This window comes from Equus quagga, unplaced genomic scaffold, assembly GCF_021613505.1.
Source record: "Equus quagga isolate Etosha38 unplaced genomic scaffold, UCLA_HA_Equagga_1.0 HiC_scaffold_687_RagTag, whole genome shotgun sequence".
Lineage (NCBI taxonomy): Eukaryota > Metazoa > Chordata > Mammalia > Perissodactyla > Equidae > Equus > Equus quagga.
In genome coordinates, this window is record NW_025794400.1 from 26,122 (window position 1) to 28,342 (window position 2,221).

At 48.4% G+C, this 2,221-nt stretch overlaps 1 protein-coding gene across 1 annotated transcript; it reads right to left on the bottom strand.

Moving 5' to 3' along the window:
• Positions 1–1,228: 1,228 nt before the first annotated feature.
• On the bottom strand, positions 1,229–1,642 carry LOC124232509 (late histone H2B.L4-like). The gene has a single exon (XM_046649472.1). The coding sequence runs from the start codon at positions 1,640–1,642 to the stop codon at positions 1,229–1,231; it is 414 nt and encodes a 137-aa protein (XP_046505428.1).
• Positions 1,643–2,221: the final 579 nt, after the last annotated feature.

The following is a 2,221-nucleotide window of genomic DNA, read 5'->3' on the forward strand; positions in this document are numbered from 1 at the left end:
GAAGCAAGTGGCCAGGAAGTCGTGAGAAATCGGAGCTCTAACCTGTTGGCGACCGTGCACACGAGTAAGCAGAGGAAAGGACCTAAATGATGTCCAGGAAAAGCCACCTAGGAGGAACGGATTTCCTTCCAAGAACGCTAGCACGATTTAATATTGGAAAATCTATCAATATGATTTATATGAATAAGCCAAAAATTAAAAAGCATGTTAATCTCAAAAGTTGCTAACATGGCACCTGTGAATGCTTGATACCTACTATGTCACCGAAAATGCTTGGAAAACCAAAGATGCTATTGGGAACACATAGCCCTCAAATGAAAGCCCAATATCGTGTTTGCTGATGAAACGCCACTGTCATTCCGATTAGAGTCAGGAAGGTGTCGAGAAAGCTTTCTCTCAGCCTTAGGATTTGAAAGTTTAATGAATGAACATTAGGCTTTGAATTTTTTAAAAGACTTAACCACTGAAAAAGAGGCTATTTTCAGTTGATCTGATTGCAGCACAAGTGAGTAAATATCTAGAACCGTTTTTGGTCTCAGGGCAACTATACACTTCTAAAAATTACAAGGACCCCAAAGAACTTTTATGCATGCTACATTCTGCCCATACTTACCGTGCAAAATCTTAGAACAGAAGACTCAATACATTGATTTTAGAATAACTTAAGATCATCATAATAAACACACTGCCTCATGTTAACATAAATTACAAATTTACATGATAAATATTTTATCCAAAAGTAGAGAGGAGATTGACGTTGTTTCAGATAATTGAACATCTGCTTCATAATCTGGCCTAACAGATGTCAGAGGGATTCTCATATCTGCTTCTGCACTTTATCTGTTGCCATACCACACATAATGAACTTCTGGGGAATTCCACCATATACTCGTGAAGCAATGGCAGTGAAAAAAGAAAATATTAGTATAACAGAAATTCCCCCCATTAAAGCTGACCTAGAGAAATGACCAATTAGGAAAGTCATGAAACGCAACAGGGTTAAGGAAAATCCACGATTCTCCATGGAATAAACTGTACTCAGAAACGTAGACAGTAGAGTTGATAATGTTTTCTTTGAGGTAAAAATACTCTACGTATCGGCCAAATGCCGCAAGATCACCAAACTAGAGTAGATCCCTCCTTTTCGGGCGACAGCTCTTTTCCCGCCAAGTGAGGTGGCTCTGAAAAGAGCCTTTGGGTTGTGATGCTCAGGTGCTCCTGAGGCAGCTCAGCGGCGGCTGATGTATCTGATGAGGGCCTTGGTGCCCTCGGCCACGGCGTGCTTGGCAAGGTCCCCCGGCAGCAGCAGGCGCACGGCGGTCTGGATCTCTCTGGACGAGATGGTGGAGCGCTTGGTGGAGCGGGCCAGGAGCGCGGCCTCGCCGGCGATGCGCTCGAAGATGTCCTTCGCGAACGAATCCAGGACGCTCACGGCCTCCTGAGACAGGCTCAGGCCCTCGTGAACCTGCCTCAGAACCCTGGGGAAATAGGTGGCGAAACTGTCGAGGCAGTGGCGGCGGCGGCGGTGGCGGCGGCGGCGGCGCCTTGGCTGCTTCTGCTTCGGGCTTTTCGGGGCGGCTTCCGTGGGCTCCGTGGTGCCCAGGCTTTCCTCAGAGGAAGCCTCAGAGCCGGGCTCAGCCATGCCAGAGGCGGTCTTTTGAAGGAAGGACGATGGCGACTGCTGAGGGCTGGCGGCCCGTTTATAGCGCGGCCTATCTGCAGTCACCGGCAAGCTCCCTACCTGATTGGATAAAATGCAACCCAGGGAAGCCTATCTCCAAGCCACGCCTTGTCAGGTGATTGCATGCCCTCCTGCTTGGCATCACGTCCACCAATCAGACCTCTGAACTTCCTGTGACCTCCAGCAGAGAATTTCTGCAACATGCCGCATCGAGCAAAAGGTCAACTGACAACAACTGCTGATTGATGCCTACGGTATGAGATCTTTGAAAAGACGTCACCAGAAACACTCAAATGCTAGCGATTTCAGTTTCCGTGCCTTAAGAGCCTGACCTCCCCAACCCAAGTCCATGCCACATCAGAGCGAGTCCGGCCACTTTGGGGCCAGTTTCCTTCAACCCAGAATCTACTCTTTCCAGGGCTGAGCCGCTGTGGCTTGACCAGGAACTGTCAGACATGACCAGCAGAGTGCTCCTGGAAATCATGGGACACGCTTGACCAACGACTGCCTCCAGTTCTAATCAAAACCCTCAGTGCATCA

Coding starts and splice junctions, on each gene's coding strand:
- LOC124232509 (XM_046649472.1), bottom strand. CDS start 1,642: ATGGCTGAGCCCGGCTCTGAGGCTTCCTCTGAGGAAAGCCTGGGCACC.